The following is a 23,817-nucleotide window of genomic DNA, read 5'->3' as shown; positions in this document are numbered from 1 at the left end:
CCACTTACTGATGTTTCCAAGAATGGACGCAGGATAACGTGAGTGTCTCATCTCACAAGCTCCAGGGCCACACACGGGCTAGATTTAAGAAACTCAGCACCCCAGCCTGGGGGCAGGGAAGGAGTGTTTTTGGATGCTTTTGAGAAACTGTGACAGATCTGAGATTTTTGCCTGACTTGCAAGTTATCAAGCTGGCCTGTCCGTTTCATAGAGAGAAGACCCCACACCCCCGGGTCAGGGACATGGATGGTTTATTACTAAGGGCCCAGGCAGCAGCCAGAGCAGCATCGTGGGTTGGTCCCCATGCCTTCATTCCCATGGAGTGACATGACTAAGGGCTGCTGTTGCCTACCTTGCAGCTCCCCCAAAGTTTAGGGGACTAGGGGCTTCTCCTGGGGCCTCAGGTGACCCACCCATGCTCCCCTCCAGGGCGTGATTGCTCATTACCTGGAATGGAATGGGGGAGAGGCAATGTTAAGCAATACCCTTCTGAAATGTCTGTCTTCTGTTTGCTGTTCAGTCATCCTTGACCAAAGCTTGTCAGTGCTGTTTGCTCAGAAGGTCCGGACCATGCAGGAGCATGAGAAACCCAGAACAACTGCCTCCCGATGACAGAGAGTTTGGGCCTGCTCAGTTTTTCCTTTTTCACTTGGGAGTTTCCAGTTCACAATGGGGCACGCTGCAAAATGCACACCTCTTTGTCTGTTGTCTTATGTGATGAACAAAATACTTGTGCGTTTGGCTTCTCTGTGTTGGCAAAAGGGTGTCCAATCGTTCTTTTAATAGACTAAAATTTCGAAGATATTTTATTAATTTCTGATGAACTTCAGAAAATGGATCTCAGTATTTTGACTTCTAAAAAATTTCCCGTCAGGATTTATACTCCAATTTCTATCATTAGGTCTCAAAATGTAAGCACACCTTTAATGCAATAGGTCAGTGTTTCTTACACTTGTTGGTTGGTTGGTTGGTTGGTTGGTTTGCACCGGGTGCCTTGTGGGGCAAAGAGCCCTCACCAGGGATCACAGAGAATGTAAATGGAGGGAGGTGGAGCTGCTCTGGTGGAGGGAGCAGAGGGTCTGCATCCCTCCCCAGTGCTGAGCCCCACCAGAGAGTGGGGGGGGCTCCCCGTGTTCCATGCAGCTCAGTTCAGTGGGCTTTTATCAACACCTGCTGCCATCAGGAGCTGTGTCGAGCGTGGTGGGCCTCCAGAGTCCCTTTGTTCAGCGAGGGATTACGCGGTGCCCGCGTTCTCTATGCCTTTTAGAAGCCAGGCTTTTCCCGAAGTCAGGGCTCCGTTGTGGGGGCGGGGCAGGCCAGAGCTGTGTCTTTGCCAGCGCGGCTCCCAGTGGTAATGTCCCTGCAGAGCTGTTCACGGAGTGCTACAGCAGCGATGAGGAGCTGGCGGAGCAGCTGCTCGTCTACTCCTGCGAAGCCTGGGGCGGGAGCAACTGCCTGGAGCTGGCTGTGGAGGCGACAGACCAGCACTTCATCGCCCAGCCCGGGGTCCAGGTAAACGGCGTGCAGTCACCAAACGTCACCTCCAGAAAGGGGCCCTTTCAATCAGATGCTATTTGTGGTGTTAAACAAGACAGTATTAAAAGCAGACCTTCACCTCCGCTCTGAAAACTGTAGCAGGGAAAACTGAGTGCCATTCCAGGAGATGGCAGCACAGAGGCGTTGGGAGAGACCCCCCCGCTTCAGGAGATGGTGGGGGAGGGGCGGGGGAGGGAGAACAGGCTTGGAGTTTCCACAAAGCTCACAGTACGGCACCGACACCGTAATCAGGGCCTGGGTCTCTGGATCCCACGCCTGGGTCTCAATCCACTGTGTCCCCAATTATGTGTGTGGTGATGGGCCACGGCACACAGGCTCTCTGAGCCTTAGCTCCCTCGTCTGTAAAGGAAGGGTTGCTGGGTTCGGTGGGGTAGATGTGACAGGTGCCAGCCCTCGACTTCGGTGCGTGCTGTTATAGTTATTATGGGTAGTAATGGCACAAGGGGAACCAGCAGGAAATGGGTAAAGCCAGCCCAGAGGTTTCCTGCACTGAGTTAAACTAATGATGGTTTGCACTTGGCGTCTCAGCTTGCAGAGGGGAGATTTTCCCACCCATAATCCCAGTTGGAGGGGTCTGGGTGTGAAGCGGGGGGGTAGGAAGTTGTGGGCGGACGGACCCTCACCTGTCACACACACATGATGTGCGTGATTGCGTTTGATCTTCACAGCATGTGTGGAGGCGGAGGTCATCTCGTTTTACTGATAAGGACTCAGCTGTTCAGAGAGGTTCTGGAACGTTCTCCAGGTTGCACTGCTAGGAAGTAGCAGAGCTGAGATTTGGTTCCATGTTGATTGTCCATTTTGTGGACTTCCCATTACGCCGTGCAGCCAATAATTAGCAAACTTAGCAAGGCGTTTGTGAAATAAGTCCATTTGCTGCCACAGCTAAGCGAGAGTAAATAGCAGCAGTCATCAGTGACAAGGGACACACAAAGAAAGACTCTTGCTATTGCTGTTTTAGCCTCTGCACCGTAGCGCATTGGAGTGAGGCTGGCACTGGGGTCGGGATTACCCAGGGCGCTGGGCTGGAGGCCAAGGTGGGCCACGCTCTGCTCACAGCTCCTTTGGCCCCACGCCCCATCTTGCTGGTGCCCCAGAGCTTGGGGCTGGGGGAGGCTGACTCTTGACCTTGTCCAAGCTTACCGGTCCCAGGGGTTTCAGCCAGATGCCAATTCATTAATATTCACGGGAAATCTCACTGCCAGACACATAGCACCAGGGAGCTGGCTTCCTGTGCGCAGGCTGCTGCCTGGGGTCAGATGTTGCTGGCGGCCGTGGAACCCGAGCTAGGGGAGAAACTTCTGTGACTGGAGGGGCCTAGTGATGCCGCTAGATGTGTTCATCACCTCCGCAGGAATATAAGAGTGAGGAAGGCTGGAGTGAGGAAGGCTCTCTTTGTTTGGCTCTCTGAGAAGCGGGCCCCAAAGCAAGGATTTAAATGCAAGGAGTTTGTTTTGGAGGTGAGCCTGGGAAGTGCATGCAGGCGGTGGGGACAGTGAGAGGGGCAAGGGAAGGAAGCAGACGCGGGTGTGCTAAGGAGCAAGTTGCCACTGTGCTCAGCGGGGCTCAACCCCGTGGAGACTTCCCGGGTCTGCATGGAACCTGTCCTGGTGTGGCAAGCAAGCCGGCATTGACCCACCAAGCGCGGTTTGTCCTTTGTAGGGGCTGCCCCTCATGGGCCAAGCACATGCTTGGCTGCAGCAGCCTAGGCAGAGCCTGGCAGACTCCCTGGAAGAAGCAGCTTTTGCGAGAGGGAAGGTCTGATGGGGCACGCGGGCTCTAGTCTTCCCAGCCAGTGCGTCCATGCCAATCCCCTTCTGACGAACAGGGCTGTTTTTGAGAGCTGTGGGTTCCTTTGATGTGGACCAGTCTATGCTCACCCTTTTGTGTTGCCATGAAGTGCGCGTCTCGGAGGCAACCTGAGTTTTCTAATTCCCACCTTTGTGGGAGAACCCGTTCCACCTCTCCGGGTTTGGTAGTCTGGGAAGAGCTTTTTCATGCATTTTGGCTCCAACTGATGTTGAGACGCCAGCTGTCGTCCCGTTCCTGTCACCTGTTTGCCTCCAGCAGTGAGTCCTGGGGGTCCTGCAGGTAGCACCGGACGGGTGTGTGAATTTGCAGTCATGGAGGAGGAAGGAGCCAGAAGCACGCTTGTTTAAACTTACATAGAAAGAATTAGAGGTGGTTAAAATTCATAGCTTTAGGGAGTTTGGACTCACACAACCTCTATTTTAAAGTTCATAGAACCCAAGTTGGGAAAGGACTGAAAATCAAACAGACTTGTGAACGGTTTTATCGTATCCCCTCAGAGTCCAAGTAACTGATATCAAAGGAGAGGACCTTAATTTGGAGAGTTATTTATTTCGAAGGGGTGCAAGGACTGGGAAGAGAGGTTGCATACCATCCTGAATTTCGTTGCATTAATGAGGACCCGTGTCTTTTGTCTCTGTCTCCCTGTAGAATTTTCTTTCCAAGCAATGGTATGGAGAGATTTCCCGAGACACCAAGAACTGGAAGATTATCCTGTGCTTGTTTATTATCCCCTTGGTTGGCTGTGGCTTTGTATCCTTTAGGTACGAAACCAAGACACATGATCATGTGTGTGAATGTGTATGTGTGCACACGCTCTTATGTAAAGGGTTATAAAGCCTGGAATTTAGGACATTCTCGGGAAAGCCTACACGGTAGGGTGGGGGATCTTCTCTGGCTTTTCCTGAGTTTGATTTCAAATAGGTAATCGTAGAGGTATGTCTTCAATATCTAAGGCAGAATTCAGATTTGTTGATCCTAGAAGGCCAGAGGCTGAGTTTTGGCTGGGATGCTCTTAGAAGGCAGTTCTGACTCCCCTACCCCAGGCTCTGGGCCTGGGTTCATCTGTGTTCAAGAGGAGGGCTGCAGCCCCCACAGGAGGCGATGCTCCAGAGGCCAGTGACGGTGCTCTCACCTTTCGGTCCAGGAAAAAGCCCATCGACAAGCACAAGAAGATCCTGTGGTACTACGTGGCCTTCTTCACCTCCCCCTTTGTGGTCTTTGCCTGGAACGTGGTCTTCTACATCGCCTTCCTTCTGCTCTTTGCCTACGTGCTGCTCATGGACTTTCACTCCGTGCCGCACTCCCCTGAGCTGGTCCTCTACGCACTGGTCTTTGTCCTGTTCTGCGATGAAGTGAGACAGGTAGGACAGTCCCCACGCGAGGCACCTCCTCCTTTCCTTAGCAGGTGGCATCTTCCTCGAGCCAACGAGGAGCAGAAGTTCCTTCTGAAGCTCCAAAGTCGCGATTTTTCTAAAGCAAATGATGCATTTTCAAGCATCTTAGCACTCCAGTGAGGTTTCTTAGCACCAAGCTCACTCCTTGCTGATTAATATTAATTGATGGAAATGAATTACTCAGGATTGGGAATGTGTTCAGAGAGAAGATTGACCTTGGACTGTAAACCCACTCCTGCTATTACCATCACCAGGGGAGGCAGGCGAGCTGGGGGGGACTTTCAAGCTAAGAGCATCTTAATGCCCAGTGTGTCAGAGTGACAGTGTTGGAAAGTCATATAAGTCCCTGCAGATTTCAGGGAGTGCGTGTGAATTATTCATGGTGCTTTTCTGCAGTTTTTTGGGATCTGCATTTTTTGGCAGCCTCTCCCCGCCATCAAACCCAAAACTTTAGCCCAGGCAGGCCTGGTGTAGGATGATGCTGTCCCTAAACCATTATGAAAAGTCATCCCAGAAACTTCTCAGACTCAGTGATTATTTGAACACTGCTATTACTATCGCTTCTGTTGTCCCTCCCAAGCCCAGACTCATCATCATACCCATTCAGTAAGTATGCTGATGTTTACACGGTACTATGACCGGCGCTACAAGAGATTTGGAGGGGCACAGAACGCCATTCCTGACCTCCGGAGTTGTCGCCTAGTGTAGGAATCCTAAATTGCTTTCAGCTATCATGCCAAGTCTGATGGACTTTTTTTTTTTTTTTTTGTGGCTTCCAGGGGCCCTGGATGGAGGATGATTCTGACTTTTTCTGTTCTCCGCAGGAGAGTGTCTTGATCGATTATCAGTGTGTGCTGTGGGCAGGAGGGCCGGCAGGAGTTCCTGGCACCAGCGCCCTGCCTCTGCCCTCCCCTGCCGAGCAGGTGCAGAAGGGGGATAGAGATGGGGTAGAGGTGGAGGGAGAACAAGACAAATGACACAAGTCAGTGCTGAACATGGACAGGTACAGGCTTTCTGTCTCCAGCAACGCCCCCCAGGACAGGGCCCTCCCGATGGGTGGGGGATGCTACGAGCTCACATCAGTCTCTTGAAGACCCCACGTAGTGGCTCGTGAGGTCACAGCTCCATCTAGGCACATGGGGGTTGGGACTTCAATGTGTGAATTTTGGGGGTGCAGTTCACCCCATAACCCTTCCATATAGGCTCTTCCTCCTGGCTGTCATTTTTGCTAGTTCTCCTTCGACTTACGTGTGTCGGCAGCCAGGGGGGTGAAAATATCGTGCTGGGGAAAAGCAAAGACAGAAGGGGATTCAACATTTAAAGCGGGAATGGGCCCAGGCCAACGCGAGGAAGTAAGGGAACAGCACCCTTTTTACTGGGAATCTCCTGAACACCGTCACAGGAGCCGGCTCTGCACAAAGTCACGCGTGTTCCCTTCTCCTAACCTGACGTGGCCGGGTTCTGGGGTCCTGCCTTCCTCCACTTCCAAAGGCACAAAGAGAAAAAGACAGCATTCCCAGGGCAGCTTTTGCAGAGGAAGGAGGTAAACGGTGAGGTTGGAAGGCTTTGTTGCGCTGGAGGGGGTGATGCTCTGTCCTCCGGGGCCTGGTGGTGGTGGGGCAGGTCTTTCAGCTGCAGTGTCCATCCGGTAGTGAAGCTGCTGCCAGAGGCCTTGACGGGTCTGTGGAAGCAGGGGGAGCTGGAGGGGCCACCCGGGAGGTCATGCAGGACTCTGAGGGGCCCCAGGTGGTTGGAGTCACGCACATGAACCGGAGCTCGAGTGGGCTTTTGCACATTCTGGGGAGCGGTGTGGGGTGCCAGGAGAGGCATGGGGTTTGTGGAGACTTGAGCCACACACCCCGTGGTTCTGGTTCTGGTTCTGGTTTCTTCACATCAGGTGACCAGCCCAACACCTTAAATGCCGTCACTGAATAGGATCACATAACAACGAATTCATAGCCTGGGGGGGGAAAAGTCATGGGTACTTATAAATAAGCAGGGAGAGAGAGAGAGAGAGAGAGAAAGAGGGAGTGGGGTGGGCACAAAAAGCCAGCAGAAATTGCACACAGACAGTATGGTAATAACTTACTTAATTTCTTTGATCTTTTGGTTCCTCATCCCTAAATGGGCCTCTTCCCTACCGCGAGAGATGATGGCAAGGAGCAAGAAGCCCGATGCCTTTCGTGGAAGCCTTGTGGGTCTCGTCCAGCACCAGCTCCTCTGCCTGCTCCCTTTGCGTTTCTCCAGCCCCTCATGCATACACAGCTGTTGGCCAGAAGCGAGTGGCCTGGAAATGGCCCGATGCTGATGTTTGTTTCTTATTCATATTTGACCCTTCGGGGCTAGTGCGAGGGAGGGCATCGGTGTATTTCTGGCAGGTGTGTGTATGTTTTTTAAGAAATGAGTTGACGAGCAGGGTCTTCCTAATTCAGTCCCAGAGCTGTGCTGTGACTGGGAGCCGGCAGGGAGCCACAGCGGTGGCTGGCGAGGCCAGAGCGGGGGAGATGCGGGAAGCCTGGCATGCCGGGGCTCAGAGGTACCCTGGGGAGCAGAGGCTGCATTGGTGACTGCTTCTTGCAATGGCTGGCAAAAAGTAAAAGGTTCTTTTCTTGCTTTTCCCACTCCTCATTCGTGCTTCCCGTTATTTCTCTATCAGTCTCGGGCCGAACCCTGTCTCCCTCTCCGCACTAAGGTACAGAAGCTGCTGTGAAGGTCCAGACGTTGTTTGGTTCCTCCAGGCATTGAAAGAAGTCATGAGGCCTGGAGACAGGACTTATTCTGGGTTGCTTTAGAGGACAGGGGTGGGCACGGATGGAAGACGCAGGGAGACCCGTCTTGGCATAGGGCAGACACTTCATTCATGCATTCCTTTTATTTATTTATTTATTTATTCCTTTTAATTATTTATTGAGCACCTACTAGGTGCCAGGCACTGTTCTAGACACTGGGGATACAGCAATGAACCAAACACACAATTATCTCTGTCCTTATGTAGCTTTCTGCCAGATAAAGAGGATTGGCAGGGTCATTTCTGAGAGCTTCCAAGGAGAGAACAGCACTGCACAATGAGTCATACGTTTACTGGGGGTTTGGCCTAGAGGATTTGAAACGTGAAATTTGAAGTCCTTAGGTCACAAACATCTCCATACAATGTTGTATGTACATTTAACTACTAAGTTGTTTGTCTGAAGGAGACTCAAGACAAGTACATGTTGTTTGGAGAAGGACCCTGGGCAGACAGTGTGAGGTGTTGCCCAGGTGCAGTGTGAGGTGTCGCCCAGGAGTGTGAGGTGTTGCCCAGGTGCAGTGTGAAGTGTTGCCCAGGTGCAGTGTGAGGTGTTCTCCAGGAGCAGTGTGAGGTGTTGCCCAGGAGCAGTGTGAGGTGTTGCGCAGGTGCAGTGTGAGGTGTTGCGCAGGTGCAGTGTGAGGTGTTGCCCAGGTGCAGTGTGAGGTGTTGCCCAGGAGCAGTGTGAGGTGTTGCCCAGGTGCAGTGTGAGGTGTTCTCCAGGAGCAGTGTGAGGTGTTCTCCAGGAGCAGTGTGAGGTGTTGCCCAGGAGCAGTGTGAGGTGTTGCCCAGGTGCAGTGTGAGGTGTTCTCCAGGAGCAGTGTGAAGTGTTGCCCAGGAGCAGTGTGAGGTGTTGCGCAGGTGCAGTGTGAGGTGTTGCGCAGGAGCAGTGTGAGGTGTTCTCCAGGAGCAGTGTGCAGTGTCCTCCAGGAGCAGTGTGAGGTGTTGCCCAGGAGCAGTGTGAGGTGTTGCCCCGGTGCAGTGTGAGGTGTTGCGCAGGAGCAGTGTGAGGTGTTGCCCCGGTGCAGTGTGAGGTGTTGCCCAGGTGCAGTGTGAGGTGTTCTCCAGGAGCAGTGTGAAGTGTTGCCCAGGAGCAGTGTGAGGTGTTGCCCAGGTGCAGTGTGAGGTGTTCTCCAGGAGCAGTGTGCAGTGTCCTCCAGGTGCAGTGTGAGGTGTTGTGCGGGTGCAGTGTGAAGTGTTGCACAGAGCGGGGACACTGAGTAGAGGGTAGGGTGGGCAGGTGGGAAGGCACCTCAGGGAGAGAAGTGAGCTATAGGGTGCCTGGGTAAGGTAATGCACTTCCTAGTCATTCCGGGGGCCTGCCGGGAGGAGGCGACGCTCACAGGTTCTGGCTGAGTCCCCCTATTCTGTCTACGGGTGATGTTCGAAGGGGAGGGTAAAAACGTGGGTGTGTAGGTTCGAGCAAATGTTTCTTTTCTTTCCTTTTTAAACATTATTTTGAACAGACCAGTTTAATTCAGCAGTCCTGTGTATTAAGGCGATGATCCTGTGTATTAAGGCGCCTTGGGCTGAGGGCTGGGATCGGGGATTCAAGTCCAGCTCTGCTGTGGGAGAGCTGATCCTGCAGTCTGTGAGCCGGGCGGCGGGACATGGCCTCCAAGAGTCTCCTCGTTCAAGGAATCTGACGCTCGGGGTCGCTGTTTCTCTTCTGGCTGCAGGCTCCCGCGGCTGGAATCCTCAGGTTGCTTTCCTCTGCTGACCTGGCGCTGTCTTAATGAACATAATTCACACTTGTTAGGAGAAAAAGAGAACCGAACGGGATGTTACCTGTTGTAGCTTGTGACTGGGTATCACAAAGCCTACTCTCCCTATGTCTCCTTCCTTTGGGGCAGATGTAATATACGGAGTTGAAATTTTCAACCAAGGCAGTTCATAAGTACAAATGCCCAGTAATCAAATTGTGGATGTTTATGTAACATGAGACGAGTTGCACCATCCCTTTGTGGAAAACGCTGTTCAGTCTTAGGGCTCATTGAATCCCCAAATCCTGAAAGATATGGTGAAATGTGGTTCTGGTATTTTATGAATATAGCCTCTCTCTGTCATTCTGTTCAGAAAAGAGGCCTCTATTCATTAAAAAAAAAAAAAAAAAATGCTTTCTCACTGCAGCGGTGCCTCCAAGCCCCAGAATCGATGTATTTAGAGTTTTTCCCATCGCTCAGGCCAGGCTTCTGAGAGGCTGAGCTGGGCTGGGGCTGTGGCTTGCCCTATACATATCTGCCTCCTGGACCAGGGTTTTGGAAGGGGAGCGGGGGGCAGGTAGGGCCTGTCCCACCCACTCTCATTTCGCAGACGGTTCTTGGTGGGTCATCAGTGAGACTGGGACCACCCCAATGGATGGTGAGGGATGCTGACTCGGTTTCTGGACCCACCCATTCAGCCATCCCACAGAGGAGTGTGGTCACCACCCTGGGGCTGGGAGAGATTTTATTTCCTTGGGGCTTGATTGCGTAAGGCCCCCATCACCTTTGTCCACCAAAGCTGTTGTTTGCATTTATAAATGAAGAAAAGGAAATACTTTTTGAGAAATGGATGATGTTTCTTGAATCCCTTCCAAGTCTAAAGTTGTAGGATCTCTGTGGGATGTAGGGAAGCAGCGTAAGGCTCAAGATGAAACTCTCTGAGACCCAGAACCCCTGAGGCTGACACTTGCTGGCCGTCTGCCTCAGGCAAGTTCCTTAGCTTCTGTTTCCCTATGCCTTGTTTTCGGGGACAGAATAGGAAACGTGATATCTGAGTATCAGATGGACCCATAGAGGTGCATTCATTTAGTGAAATAGTAAGGTTCGAGCTGATGACACTTCCTTGGTGTTGGTTTCTTGCCTTACACAAGGCAGTATGTTGGTTTCCTTACCTGAGCTCCCCTGGTCTTTGTCCCAGCTCCCCTCCAGTCCTGACCACGTTTCATTTTCAGGATGTCTAATGACTGCCTTTGCCTCGGGGCCAGTGGCTTCCTTGAGAATTCCTGTTGCACCTAATCTGACGTCCTGTGTGCCAGGAGCCTGGCACAGGTGTTTGGAATCCTGTGGGCTCTCAGTACATGTGTTTGAAATGGACGGATGAACGAGAGGGTCAGAGGTCCCCCCGGAAGCCCCCAGACCCAGCAGACAGATCACCAAGAGGCTGTCCAGATGCAGTCTTCTCCTGGATCGTCCTTTCTCTATCTCCTGACATGCTTTCTTCTAAGAAATCATGCCAATTACACACGCATGATGAAAGGATCACTGAGGCACACTGTTCCCGTCATTTCTGCAAACATTTCTGCTCTTACCAGGTGCCACATACAACCCCCGTGTGCAAATTAAAAAAAAAAAAACAACTTTTTATCAAGATGTTTTATTGCCATGTGCCAAAAAGTATTTATGATAAATACACAACTCTATGATGACAACAGTATGGCTAATACCCTCTAGAGTTGTGCAGTGCACAGCTTACACCACTGTACTGGATGGCCTGGGTATATACTACATTTGCCCACACAGGTTGGGCCCACTGTCTGCGGGTTCATCTTTAAAGAACAGTAAGGATGCGTGAGTCCCTTTTCTGACTTTGTCAGCAACACATGCATAACGGAACAGCAAGTGTGCAACCTACTTTCTAATCTCCCTGGAATATCGTGGGGCATGTGGTAGGGCATACTGTCAGCTCAAAAAGGATCTGGGAAAAAAAAAATGTGTGAACATTTAAAAAAAAAATCTGGAAGCAGTTGATGTTTCCCAGCTGCTGATGTTCTCTCTCTGTCCCTTTCCATCCTGCAGTGGTACATGAATGGGGTGAATTATTTTACTGACCTGTGGAATGTCATGGACACACTTGGGCTTTTTTACTTCATAGCAGGCATTGTGTTTCGGTAAGTCGGCCTCACCATCTTTCCCAGTTTCAGGTGCTTTTGGATCTTCTTGGGTGGAGAGGTGAAGAAAAGATCTTTGATATTTCAAGCCCAAAATGAGCCTGTTTCCCCATTCTCCCCCGTTTCGAGATTATTGCAAACGCCATAGTCTTGGCCTCTTTGAAACACAGCTTGGTTGGAATAAAGTTGCATCTCCTCTTTGCTCCCTCCTGGTGATATATACTTGAGAAGATCTTGGCCGTATGTCTCTTGGTGCGTACGGAATTTGCTGGAGATGATTGGAAATTGAGGAGAGTCATATAATCTTTGAAAATGCTCTTCTGCTTGGATGCTGGCTATGGAGGCTGTCCTCCCAAAGCCAGAGGATAGGATGAGAAAAACCAATCTAGAATCACCGTTGAAAAGCAATGTGTACTCCATGTGGGAGAGAAATTGAGGCATGCCCAGACCGTGGCTTACATTGCCCATGCCCGCCTCCCTCCAGGCCTGCCTTCCCCCAGGTAGCTTCAAGGTAAAGCTCCTGGTCGTACCTGAGCTGCACGCATGGTGTCCCCTCGCAGAGAAGCCTCACTCTTCATGTTTATGCCTACCCATGCTCACTCTGCAATTTGAAGTGAGTAAAAACTCACTTTCTGCTTGGGTTCAGCATTTGAACCACATAATTTCTAGAGAATTCCAGGTAGAAGGCATATATAGGTTTCAATGAACACAATTGCAAGGGGCCAGCTAATCAAATGATCTGGCGCCAATGAGGTAAATCTCATTACGGGAAACCTGGCAGAGCCACTTCCCAGGTGGTTGGGCAGGGATGGGGATTGGGATCATTACAGGGGCTGCAGGAGCCGGGAAGTTAGCGATAATGTGATTGGGTTCTTGCAGTAGCAGTGTTGGAGGGTGAAGGATCCAAGGGTAAGAACCTCTAAAAGCTCTATCTTATGCACTGTCATTGCTTTCCTGGAGGCCATAGGAGCAGAAGACCAGCGACTGACAGGTGGTGTCCTTGGTCTGTTTCCACTCACTCCCAGGCCCCTGACTCTGTTTCTTCGTGTTTGGTTATTTTTAAAAACAAAATTTTGAACTGTTTTGTCAATATCTCACACGTTCTGCTCCCCTTCCTTCCATAGGCTCCACCCTTCTAATAAAACCTCTTTGTATTCCGGACGAGTCATCTTTTGCCTGGATTACATTATATTCACTCTAAGGTTGATCCACATTTTCACCGTAAGCAGAAATTTAGGACCCAAGATTATAATGTTGCAGAGGATGGTAAGAACGGAGAATATTTGTGGTTGTCATTCTCCTTGCTAGAACCAGAGTTCCTTCTGTTGTCGGTAGAAGGGTTTTGCCCATAGACATGTCACAATCGGGAAGGTTTGCTTTCCTTGATGTGTTTTTTGTCAGGGACCTCTCTCCCAGCTTAAAATTTAACAGAAGGTGACTAGTAGGAGCAAGTGGTTGACTAAGCACATTGCTAAGAAAGATATCTATTCAGATTTTACTCTTTCCCAGGCGCTTTCATTTGCGTCACATGAGTCAAACTGAGTCACAGCTCAGTAAGAGCATGGGCAGGATAGGGATGTTTATACCCATTTTATAGATGTGGACCATGGAGGTTAATATGTTTGTCTGGAGGTGTGCAGCGGATTAGGGCTTCAATTCTACAGCCACATAGTATAGACACAGGATGAGTACTACCGGCCCTGTTTCACAGGGACGCCCAACAGAAAGATAATTACACACCGAAGACGTTGGTTCCCTAAGCTTGTTTTCCAGATGACCCACACCTCCCGTGCTTCTGTCTTTAAATCAGATGGGCATTTGGATTAGCTCATCTGGAGGTTGCTTTCCAACACTGAGGTTCTTTTGAGTTTGTGGTTTTAATTCAAAGCATATCTGAGGCATCAAGTCACCATGAAGTCATGCTGTGTGTGCAAAAAGTTAAAAAACGTGAAACTGTGCGTTCTTGTCTCATAAAGATAGTTTTTATTTTCTTTAAAAGAAGCACTGAGGACACAACGTAGGGATTTCAAGAATGGGAGCATGATGAGAAGTAGAGGACAGGTACTCTGGGTTGGGTCCCTCTTCTGCTCTCAAGCTGGTCTCTCTTCCAGAAAGTTTGTGTTGCTGAGCTGGTTTGGAGACCTACAGGCACAAATGCATCAGTTTTAATTCTGGAAGATAGATGTCCCAAGACCGCCATTTTTAAAATTAGGGAGAACACTGCGTGACTGGAACCTCCGCCCTTCCCTGGGGTCAAATGAGCAGACGGGCCGCGGGGGGCACACACCTGACTCCATTCTCTTGTCCTCCCTTGACAGCTGATCGATGTGTTCTTCTTCCTCTTCCTCTTTGCCGTGTGGATGGTGGCCTTTGGTGTGGCCAGGCAAGGGATCCTCAGGCAAAACGAACATCGTTGGAGGTGGATATTCCGCTCAGTTATCTACGAGCCCTACCTGGCCATGTTCGGCCAGGTGCCCAGCGATGTGGATGGTGAGCCTGACTGGGCCTGGGCGGGGACATCTGGGAGCAGGTGGTTGCTTCCAGAACCAGCCCCCAGGGCTCCCTTCTCTGACCCACAGCAGGAGTTGGGCCAATACCAGGGAGTGAAAGTTGACCCTCACAACCTTGTCTTTGTGTCTGAGCGGGATTTTCACGTCCGCCTTGCCAATGTGCCCAACAACGTTAGTCTGCAATTTTGGAAACTTCTTGAAAATAGCGTTTCTTAGGTTTTCAACAGCGATGTGGCAATTGACAGCAAAGAAACTCACTAGTGTACAAATGGGTGTTGTGAGTTGTACTGTTATATAACTGGGTGCCCATTTATTTCCAAAAGAGCAGCATTGAAAATTTTGCTTGGGAACCTGGAATTTCAACTTCCGGCCTTTGCCTCTGCTGAGCATCTTTTAGAGGCAGGATAATGTGGTGCAGATGACATCAATGTGCACATGCCTGGTTTACGTGAGGAAAGTACAGGGCACATGGAGCCCAGCATGTGTCTTGAGTGAGCTGTCGAAAGCATCTTTATGATGCGGACAATAGCCTGGGCTTGTCATTTTCTGTCCTGCCAGGACATGATGATCCCGACGCTTCCCCCGCCCTACTGGTCGCATTTCTCAGCTCCCTGGTGTTTTCTCCATTATCCTTGTGGCCTCGGGCTGTCCTGGCCTCTTCTGCTGCACCCTCTTCCAAGACCTCAGCTCTTTACCTGTGTCCTGATGGGGAGGCACGTTGTTGGCATTATTTCCCTTCTGCGTGCTGTACTCACCATTTTACCTGAGGGAGCGCATTTTGTCCTCAGCACAACCCTACACCCCAGTGGCTTTAGTCCTATGTGAGGACTTGGACTTTCTCCAAGGCCCCCATCCTGGGGTCTGTCACTACCGTTCACACAGTTGTGCAAATCCCGTCCTTGATCTCTCCTATGATTTCATCCCTCATCTCCAATTCATCAGCTCATTCGGTTGATTTTATCTCATCGTCTATGAAACCTGAACACTTTTTACCATCCCCATCGCTCCAAGCCCTCCTCGTTACGTGATCCTTGTTTTGTGCCCCCTGCCCCACCCCGGGGTGCTGTGGTACTGCCCCCTCCAGAGGGTCCTCACTTTGCCTTTTGGTTTCTACATCCTCAGGTACCACGTACGACTTTGCCCACTGCACCTTCACTGGGAATGAGTCCAAGCCACTGTGTGTGGAGCTGGATGAGCACAACCTTCCTCGGTTCCCCGAGTGGATCACCATCCCCCTGGTGTGCATCTACATGCTCTCCACCAACATCCTGCTGGTCAACCTGCTCGTTGCCATGTTTGGGTAGGTGCTCAGTCATGAGTTTCTCGGGTGTTCATGGTGTGGCAGGCCATGTGCCAGGCTGGGCTGGAGGAACCAGGAGCAAGGCCATGAAGGTCCACCCTTGAGCAACTTGTGTTAGAGCTAGAGCTTAGGGGACTGGTGGTCTGGGGAGGGGGTGCAGTCTTAAAGGTACCATATTAAAAATACAGTATGTCCCTATTTGCTGTGCTGTAAGCTTATATGACCTCACAGCCAGGTACCTGTGACACGCTCCAGCATGTTCAGACCCTGTATGTCTAGCACGCATTCAGTTGTCTCCCTGAGCGCCACGATGTGGGCAGGGTGCTGATGCAGTGCAGCGCAGCTCCTCCCCAACCTCCTTGTTTTCTGTGGACTCGGTGGTGTGGATTCTAGGGTTTAAAGGACTCAGCTTCTAGTTAGTTGCTGCTTTGAAGTTTTTCAGTTTTTTTAAATAATTTTTTTGCAGATTTTATTTATTTGAGAGCAAGCGAGAGAGTAAGTGAGAGAGAGAGAACGAGCATGAACACGGGTGAGGGGCAGAGGCAGAGGGAGAAGCAGACTCCCTGCTGAGCAGGGAGCCCGATGCGGGACTTGATCCCAGGACCCTGGGATCATGACCTGAGCCGAAGGCAGATGCTTAACCGAATGAGCCAGCCAGGTGACCGAAATTTTTCAGTTTAAATACAGATCGCAAGAGCAGAGTCAGAAGAGTGACTTTCTTTTGGGGCTCATGTCTAATGAGGTGGAGGGAGAATATGATGGTTAATCTAAAAAAATTTGATTGCCTTTGGCAGCTTTCCTTCATGATTTTCGTTTCCCTTCATCTTTCTTCGGAGGGTTTCCAGGGGCTCCAGGGTAGTTAAAGTGTGAGCACCGTATTATGTTGCGGCTTTAAGGTAGGTAGCCATTTTGAGTATGTGATCCCAGCACAGACAGATGGAGAGACAATTTAGCAATGAAATATTCTTGTTAAACCTTGGGGTGGAAGAGAAACAGAATCGGAAACTGAGAAACTGTGAAAGACAAGATAAACACTTTTGATTTCATAAAGCAAGTGTTGAAGGTAAAGGTTTGCTCTCAGATGACGTCCACTGATAAGTGATAGAATGGCAGAAATGTGTGGTGGCCAAAGACTTTAGATTCCTAATATAGCAAAAGCTTCTGCAAATTGGTAGCAGAAAGAAGACCCAATAGAAAATTGGCAGAGTAAGTGCAGTCCGGAGAAGGACAATTCAAATGGCAGAAAATCACATGAAAAGGGGCTCCATCTTGTTGATGGGAAGGGCCTGATGAAGCCAACAAGATGCTGGTCTAGGACTCATCAGATGAGCAGAAATTTTAAAAAACCATTTGTGTTGGGGATGAGGCTGGGAAATGGGCATTGCTGCTGGCAATGTGAATTGCCTCTAAGTCTGTGGAAAGTGATATGAAAAGAGTTATTAAGAGAAAAAACACACAAATCTTTGACCCAACTCTCTCACATCTGGGATTCTATTCTAAAAACCTATGTACAAGGATGCATGTTAGCTCATTGTTTGATGCCTGTTGATAGTGTGATGGTCGAATAAAGCTTGTTATAGATGACTGCGTTTTGTGCAGGTCTTACAAAAGGTAGACCTCTATTTACTGACTTGAAAGGATGATATTTTGTTAAATATAAAAAGCAAATTGCAGACAAATTTTTATGGTATAATCTCATTTCCTTCCAGTAAAGAATAAGAAATGAAAAGAATCAAGTATGTATTTCACTTTCACAGTGATCGTATATTGCTTTCAGAATTTAGAAGAGAAATAAGAAAAAGACAGTTGTCACATAGAGCCCTGGGCTCCTGAGAGACACAAGGATTGTGGATGAGGGTCAGTCGCCTCCCTTCACACAGGGCTGGGGGGGAGCATGTGCCTCTGGGGATGTCACCCACCTATCAGGGTGAGCAGTGAGTGGCCATCTGGTCTTCCGGTGTACAAAGAAACCCTCCTCAGTCCAACCTCTACACTGTCATGTTTCTAAAATGTCACTGCTCTACTTAAAATTCTGGAAGGATTTTAGTATATCCCTATAGCTCTCAGGGTAAATTTCAGGCTCTTCAGCTTTTTCCCAAGGCCCTCCCGGACCTGGCTTTTGAGCACACCCAGGCATCTCACTGTCTGTCCCTGGGAGGCACCCAGGTGTTTGTCCCAAAACAGGGTGATCTGTTGCATCTGACACTCTGCAAGTGCCGGTCCCTCTGCCAGGATTACTTGCTCCATCTTGACTGTCTCTTGCCCCAGTCCTGCTGGCCTTTTAGGGAGCTACGCATCATCCTTTGCCTGAGTGGTCCCCAATGCCCTCCTTTGTGTAGAGACTCCTTGCACCCCTTGTGCAGTGACAACCTTCTCTCCTTCAGGATGGTATGTTCTAGAGGATGGAGATTAGGCCTGTCTCAGCACCTGGCAGCTTGTGGGTTGGATGAGTGAAAAGAACAGGGCTTTTCCCGGGTTTAGTTCACTATTCGGTTATCTCTCAGGAGTCTGGCTTCTGGGTCTCATACTCCCTGAGAAGGATCAGTGGTGAATAACAGACCGGCAAGGGCTTCATTACATAAATGTATAATGTCTGTTCCGTGGCAGGCGCCTGGACCATGGAGATCATGTGGCTGTTATTTCCACTTGGACTTAAAGAGGGAATGGGCCACCTTCTCCATCATCACCTCCAGCTGGTGGCCAGGTGACTCAGGAGTCAGGAAGCTAGACGGCGTCCTAGTCTGAGCTGCAGAGACAGGTGGCAGAGGCTAGGTGATCAAGAGTCCATGTGAGAGCATGATGGGAGGGCAACTCCCAAAGTTGAAGCTAGGGCAGAGAGGAAAATGGGGTGGTGTGGGGTCCCATCTTACAGTGATGACACACCCTCACGACCTTTACATCAATCACTGGCTAGATCCTGTGAAATCTGACCACGGAGATAATTTCCACAGAAATTAAACAAAAGGGCTGACAGCCCCCAGTGCCAAACAGCTGAGCTACACTAATTTGGTAAATCTCAGAGAGGCACCGAGTAGAGGATTACTTAGAGCTGTCCTGAATCTGCGTGCTGTGAGATGTTCACAAAAGCCCTTCTCGGGGACCACGCCACATGGGTAATCCATTATCTGTATCACAATCATGAACTGATAGAACTTGGAGCCAGGAGGGACTGGAAGCCAGCCTGTCATTTTCATGTTGAGGAACGGGATGCCAGGCAGCCCCATGTCCATAGCTCTGGCCACACCGCTGTCCATTCAAGGCTGGATGCAGTTCTCTTCCTCACGAGACCCCAGCCACGGCATGGTTCCTTCCTGTCGCCCTATTCAGCGCTTCTTGGGGGCATCCCTTCCCTGGGGGGGCCTTCTAGAATAGTCTTGGGTTCAACCAGGGGCCTTTTCTTCATTAATGCCTGTCCTGGGAACTTGTGAGCAGCTAGAGCCACTCCCTTACCATCCTTGGGCTAAATCATCAGAACGCTGTTTCTGATGGTGGTGGTCATTGTTCTGGGCTTTGTGAGCCCACGGCCCCAGGCTGCGACCCCTGCCTGGCACCACGTCCAAATATTCATGTAAAAGCGTGGCCATGCACAATGGCAACCTTGTGAACTGTAGCGTAAATGTGCACTTGGGAATTTTAAAGCAGTGTTGGAGTGCTCTCCAGATGGTATTCAACGGGGAGAGGTAATGGATGTAAACCTCTGTGATTATTCTGCATTACAGTTATCGATCACAGGCCCTGCGTGGCTTATCAGAGCATGAAGTGAACTTAAAGTCAGTAGATGACTCTGGGTCATCTCGACACGCAGCTGATGCTTGCGGGCACCATGTCCTGGAGATAGATCCACCCTATGCGTTTCTTCCAAAGATGACAGGTCAAACATGCTCTGATAGAGGATAATTTCTGTGACCCAAATATGTTTTAAGCTTAGGAAAAATACGTGTTCATTATGAATATGCAGAAAAATAGAAAAAAAGGAAATAATCACCTGGTACCCACTAAAGGTTTGGTGCCTCTTCACCCGGCTAAGGAGAGCTCTTGAAATGGATTAAAAAAAAGGGGGGGGGGCAGATAGTGTGATCGTAAGAAGAGCTCATGTTTACTGATAGTCCTCTGGGCCTGGGCGTCCAAGTGCCCATCATGGGCTACCTCACTTAATTATCGATCATTTTTGTGTAGGTGTGGCTTTCTTATTTTACAAATGAGGAGTTGGAGGCAGAGAGAGGTTAAGTCTCTGCTGTTAAGGGAGTTGCTGGGCACATAAACAGATACATATAATATAATACAATAAGTAATATGATGTAGTGTAGCAATATAATGTAATAGAATGGAACACAGTATCATATAAGCAGCCCTGAAAAGCCTGTTACAGGTTCTATGGTGCACAGGGGGCGGTTAGGAAGCGAAACAGAACATTGGGAGCAGGGCTAGGGTGAGCAGCCCTGAGCCGAGGAGACATTTGCTCAGAGGACCCCTTCCTGGGAGCCCAGAGCCCGGAGCCCGGCCCCGGGGTGGGGCCTGAGGGCTGAGGGTAGGAGGACGAAGCAGGGGGAGATAAAGCTCGTCTGGGGAGAATCAGCCACTGAGGAAGGTGGAAAGGTAGGCGGGGGCTAGGTTGTGGGGCGTCTTTTATGCCACGTTAAAGAAGTTGGACGTTTTCTTGCAGGCAGAGGGAGATCTCATGGGTCTTTAGACAGTCACATGGCTTGGTCTTAGTGGTGTGACTCTGATAGCAAAATCCTAAACCGAGTTAGCACTCACTTCAAAACTCAGCGCGGTGAGATCTCTGTCTGTCTTTTACTGTTGACCTTGTACCTGTTTTCCTGATGCTGTCGAACGAGAGGGGAACCAGGATGTGCACGATGGGGCTGCAGAAGTCAGGGTCCCCGGGGCCACAGGGCAGTGCTGGCTGGATATCGCTGGTGTGTCAGGGAAGGAGGAACAGATGGAAAACGTATGAAATCTGTGAAAAGCTTACAGGAGGTGTTTCCTGATTGAAATCTAGCTGGCAAGCTCTTGTCTTTCAATTTATTCTAAAATTCTGCCATTGTTTTAGCAACTACTTTTCTTTTGTGATTTTTTTTTTTTTTTTTTTTTTGCAGACTTGACATTCTGTTCTGTTGATTAGTCTATTTTGGTTTTTACTACCAAATGGTTTTAATTACTGACTTTAAAAAAATTATTTTCGCATCTGTTGTACAAGTTCCTCTCATTATTCTGATGCAAAACTCCTTTTGGCTTTTCTCATATATTTAATAATATGGAGGCGCCTAAGGCTCATCTTCTGAAATCCTTTTCTCTTTCCCCTTCCGAAAAAAAAAAAAGAGGTCTTGTGAATTTTATTGTGATGATGTGAACTTTGCAGAATCATTCAGGGGAAGCTGGCATCTTTAAAAAATGGTATCTTACCATCCAGAAAAAAAAAATGGTATGATTTTCCATTTACTCAAATGTACATAATTTGCTGGTGATGTTTAATGGTTTTATTCCTATGGATCTGGAAGATTTTTGGTTACTTTTCTTCCCAGCCATTTGTGATTGTGAGAAAGATATTTTTTCTGTTTTTTTTTCCAACAAGTAATTTTTGATATGTAGGAAGGCCATTAAAGTTTTGCTTATTTATTTTGGAACAAGTCTCCTTACTAAATTCTTTTTTCCCCCACTTTTTTTTTTTTATTGTGTCATGGAAGTTTCCTCATATTTCTTATTTATTAACCTCCTTTATTTTTCTCCTACTTCTTTTTTTTTTTCTAATCAGAAATGGATGTTGAATTTGCCAGAAGACTTTCTAGCAACTATCGAAATGACATTTTTCCTTTTGATCTATGATGTATTATGAGAATGATGAATTATATAAATGATCTTAATACTTAGTCATCCTCTGTTCTTTGGTCATGGCATATTATTCTTTGAACGTACTGCTGGATTTCATTTACGCTCAAGGCTGTCTGAGTCCTGAACATTTGTTATCTCTTGGTAACGTTTTCAGTGTCAGCAACTTTCTGAAACTTCATCCCCCTGTGGGGGGCTCCTGTCTCCTCCTGTCCTGCTCAGAGGACGGTGCTCAGGGGGTCTTAGGGGACCGAGTCCAGTGGCCTCACCGCGCTGGGTAGCAGAGGGCACAAGATATCACTGGAGTTGTAGGGGCGGAGGGGACATTGTGTTATTCCTCTCAGGGAAGACTCTGGATGGCCAGGGGCTGGCAGGGAGACTCCCAGAGCCTGTTGGGAGAGATGGTCTCTGAGCTGCTCTCGACATCTGGGTTTGCTGAAGGGGGTGGGCATGTTTTGGTGCCAGAATGCTGCCTTTCCTCTACAGAAATGGGAGACAGTGTCTCAGGAATATAAAAATGATTTTAACAAAGCAGTTTGAGGCAGTGCTCAATTATCAGCCTTCCCTGGGGAACTCGCGTGTCTTTGGCTGAGGCCAGAACTAATTTGGGGGGGGAGAAAGAGGGGCGCCTGGGTGGCTCAGATGGTTAAGCGTCTGCCTTCGGCTCAGGTCATGATTCCTGGGGTCCTGGGATCGAGCACCACATCGGGCTCCTTGCTCAGCAGGGAGCCTGCTTCTCCCTCTGCCGCTGCCTCCCCCCCTGCTCATGCTCTCTCTCTCTCTCTCTCTCTCTCTCTCTGTATCTCTGTGTCTCAAATGAATAAATAATATCTTTTGAAAAAAAAGAGAGAACGATTTGGAAGCTGCTATCATATGCGGAAAATGGGCCTCAGTATAAATGAACCTCAGCATGGCCAGCCCCAGAAATGTGTTATTTATGCAAAGCAGCTTTGGGGTATTAATGTCCAGTAATCGGCTAGCTCACTCTCAGCGCCTGGGATGTGGATAAGGGTTTTTACTGTTTGCCCCGGAAAGGAAGGCAGCTCGCTGGATCCGCCTGTGCCCGGAGGTGCAGAGGAAACGGGGTTTCCAACAGGAGGCCACTGGGTTGTCCCGAGGGACACATGAAGCGACGATAGGAGGCAGAGCTTTTCAGACTAGAGAATGCTACAAATGCAGGCCTTAGTTTGGAGGCGTTGGCCCCAATCCTTTCTAGGCTGGGAATTGGCTGGCGACTTTTTCTGTGAGAGACAGCTAGGGTTTTCGCTTTGGCTGGATGCCAAGCACCCATCCCCACCTCTCTGCTTTGGAAGGGCCATTCTAAGCTGACGATCCCTGCAAAACCATGGGGATGGGCTGGAGTTGGCCCCCGGTCCCAGTTTGTCAATCCCTTTTCTAGATGACCTGGGAGACATGAGATGTTTGCACTGCCTCTGAGTGACCAGTTAAGCCAAGATGCAAATCTCTTCCCACTGGAACCCTTCTCTCGGCCGAGGAAGGGAGGGAGGCCCACGGGCTGGAGAGGTCGGCTTCCACTGCTCTTAGCATGCTAAATGTCCCTCCCTGTTAATTCCTTCCAGGTGGAACCTCAGAGAACAACATTTGATGGATTAAAAAGGATGGTATTGCTTTTTGTGTTGGCCTATTAAGTTGTAGGCATGGAGGGGCAGTCAGTAGATTTCATTTTTGACTAGATATGTTAGCATTTTAAGACATACCCAGGGACAATAATTTGAATGGTGACACTTGTTCTGGGGTAAAGACTGATTTCTGGCAAGTTCTTAGCTTGGACCTCATGAATCTGGGGTGTGCCCACTATCGTCCCCATTGCAATGAGGGGCCTGCAGTATCCTTTGCAGGCAGAGTCAGTGGGGACTAGCAAGGACAGACAAAGAGGTTGGAATTAGCCTCAAAGCAACCTGACCTACATTTGGAAGATACCGCAGGCTCACTGCTGGATTCACTCGGCTACACTCTCGTACGTACAGTCCTGTTTTTCACCTAAAAAAAATCTACCCCATAGAACTGACATGAGAATCAGTCAAGCAGCCATTTTGCATGCCTAGTGGAGGAGCTTCTATGCAATAGATGTTCAAGAAATGTTAATTCCTTTCCCTGCAAAGACTGCACCCTGGGGTTGAGTTTTAGGTGTTGATGGGGCACTGGCTGCTAACACCTGCCCTGCACAGAATCCGGGATCTGGGGTGTCCCATTCATCAGTAAACTCCCACATGAGCAAAGCCAAGCTTATAAGCAAAGCCATAATTGTGATGTGTGTAGGGTAGTGTTTTGCTTGTGTGTATGATCTTTTCTTAGTTAAAGATAATTAAGTCTTAGATCGTAAGATACCGTGGGGCAAGAATGAGGTCTTACACCAAACGGATCTGGCCCCTCTGCCTGATCACCTCCTTCAGGTTTGGCCTGTGAAGTTTTTACCCAGAATTGGGAGAACTGAATGCATCCCCAGTCAGGATTTGCTTATAGGAGATTTCAAATGTTGATTGCTCCTTCTCTGGCTCTCGAAGGGGTGATTTGATATCAGCAATAAAGGTATCTTGGATGGTTGAACTTCACAAATGGTAAAATGCTTCATCGTTTTCTTTAATTAAGTAGTCCAACCGAATCCTTTGGAAATAGGGCATAGCTCAAAGCATTTCATGCTCCACTCCGTAAGGCGGCAAGGCAAACAGACCCTGGGCTGGATTGCAGGGCCCAGGTCCTGGCTTCATCATTTCCTCGTTGGGAGACTCAGACAATAT

General features: G+C 49.3%; 1 protein-coding gene across 1 annotated transcript in view; it reads left to right on the top strand.

The window, feature by feature from the left end:
• TRPM8 (transient receptor potential cation channel subfamily M member 8) overlaps positions 1 to 23,817 on the top strand; it is a 71,491-nt gene that overhangs the window by 36,142 nt on the left and 11,532 nt on the right. Inside the window, exons 14-20 of the mRNA XM_028105282.2 lie at positions 1,367 to 1,512; positions 4,018 to 4,130; positions 4,514 to 4,730; positions 11,328 to 11,419; positions 12,544 to 12,685; positions 13,738 to 13,909; positions 15,052 to 15,229. Coding sequence (XP_027961083.1) covers positions 1,367 to 1,512; positions 4,018 to 4,130; positions 4,514 to 4,730; positions 11,328 to 11,419; positions 12,544 to 12,685; positions 13,738 to 13,909; positions 15,052 to 15,229 — 1,060 coding nt within the window. The remainder of the gene's footprint in view (positions 1 to 1,366; positions 1,513 to 4,017; positions 4,131 to 4,513; positions 4,731 to 11,327; positions 11,420 to 12,543; positions 12,686 to 13,737; positions 13,910 to 15,051; positions 15,230 to 23,817) is intronic.

Source organism: Eumetopias jubatus, unplaced genomic scaffold (genome assembly GCF_037043125.1).
Source record: "Eumetopias jubatus isolate StellerSeaLion01/CBP00866 unplaced genomic scaffold, mEumJub1_p1.0 scaffold_3, whole genome shotgun sequence".
NCBI classification, from domain to species: Eukaryota; Metazoa; Chordata; class Mammalia; order Carnivora; family Otariidae; genus Eumetopias; species Eumetopias jubatus.
The sequence above is the reverse complement of the archived record's forward strand: the minus strand, read 5'-3'. Positions and strand labels throughout refer to the sequence as shown.